Below are 1,400 nucleotides of genomic sequence, written 5' to 3' on the forward strand. Positions count from 1 at the left end.
TACTCGGCTCTTGCTTCTCTGTCTAGTGCACTCTCTGTTATTAAGGTATAAAAGTTCTTGAAGGTAGGCTTCAAGAGAAAGGGGTGGTTGTCCTGAATTGAACAAACCATTTTCCCGTTGTTTCCAGAGTCTTGGTCTCGTACACTGAAAACAGCGACCACCATCTCAGGCGAAGAGTTTTCCGGTATTGGGCTGGTAATAGATGTCACGACTATTTCTGGTGGGTTGTCATTCACATCTACAACCCGAACTAAAATGGCCGATTTTCCAGAAAGGCTCCCACCGTCAATGGCCTGAATATTTATTGCATAAGACTGAATTATCTCAAAATCTAGAAGTGCTTTTAAATGGACTTCACCAGAAATTGGATGGATTTCAAATGTTTCCCGCACGTCTCTAGAGACGTGGGAAAATGAATAAAGTAGTTCTCCATTTATTCCTGCATCTAAATCTGTAGCGGACACCTTGATGACTAAGGAGTCCACAGGGCTGTTTTCTGGTACCTGAACCTCATAGACTGGCCTCTCAAACTTGGGGGCGTTGTCATTGATATCCAGGACCACAACGCGAATCAGTGTCGTGCCGGATCTGGGTGGAGATCCGCCATCCAAGGCTGTTAGTGTTAAACTAAGCTCAGGTTCCTTTTCTCTATCCAGAGATTGGTCCAGGACCAGCTCTGGGTATTTTCTGCCTTCATCAGTGTCTTGCAATTTAAGGTGGAAATGGGGGTTAGGGCTTATTGTATAGTTTTGGACACCATTCTTTCCTACATCCAAGTCCTGAGCACTATCCATTTGGAATGAGGTTCCCGGAGTAGTACCTTCTGAGACTTTTAGAAGTATATGTTTGTCTAGGAACGTGGGAGTGTGGTCATTTATGTCTGTGACTGAAAGCTTAGCCCGAAAAAATTGCAAAGGATTTTCAAATAACACCTGGAAATGCAATATGCACGGCTCAGTGAAATCGCAAAGTGCCTCCCGATCTAGTTGTTCATTTAAGAGCAAGTTGCCAGTCTGGATATCCAACTGCAAATATGGTTTATAGTCGTCGAAGATGACTCTGGCCCCCCGCACAGCCAGGTCTTCCACACCCAAACCCATGTCTTTCACCACGTTGCCTATAAAGAAGCCGATCTCAGTTTCCTCTGCCACAGAATAGCTCCAGGTATCAGAACACACCAAAGACCCTCCCAGGAAAACAAAGAAAAGCAGCACTTGCCTTATCGGCTGAGCGTTCCCCTCTCCCGGCTCCATGGCTTCTTAGTCAAACGTCTTTCTGCGGAAACGTTTCAACTCAATCTCTAGCAGCTCTGGGAGTTGCTCCTCTTATCCATCAGATTGGACCTTAGGGAATCTATGGACTTGTAATCCTGTTGCAAGTGTGTTGTTGGAGCCTTTTTC

General features: G+C 45.4%; 1 protein-coding gene across 1 annotated transcript in view; it reads right to left on the minus strand.

The window, feature by feature from the left end:
• Positions 1-1,400, minus strand: part of LOC103587926 (protocadherin beta-18-like) — a 3,316-nt gene extending 1,916 nt beyond the window's left edge. The window contains exon 1 of the mRNA XM_008569487.1: positions 4-1,400. Coding sequence (XP_008567709.1) covers positions 4-1,253 — 1,250 coding nt within the window. The 5' untranslated portion in view covers positions 1,254-1,400. The remainder of the gene's footprint in view (positions 1-3) is intronic.

This window comes from Galeopterus variegatus, unplaced genomic scaffold (genome assembly GCF_000696425.1).
Source record: "Galeopterus variegatus unplaced genomic scaffold, G_variegatus-3.0.2 Scaffold502, whole genome shotgun sequence".
Taxonomy (NCBI): Eukaryota; Metazoa; Chordata; class Mammalia; order Dermoptera; family Cynocephalidae; genus Galeopterus; species Galeopterus variegatus.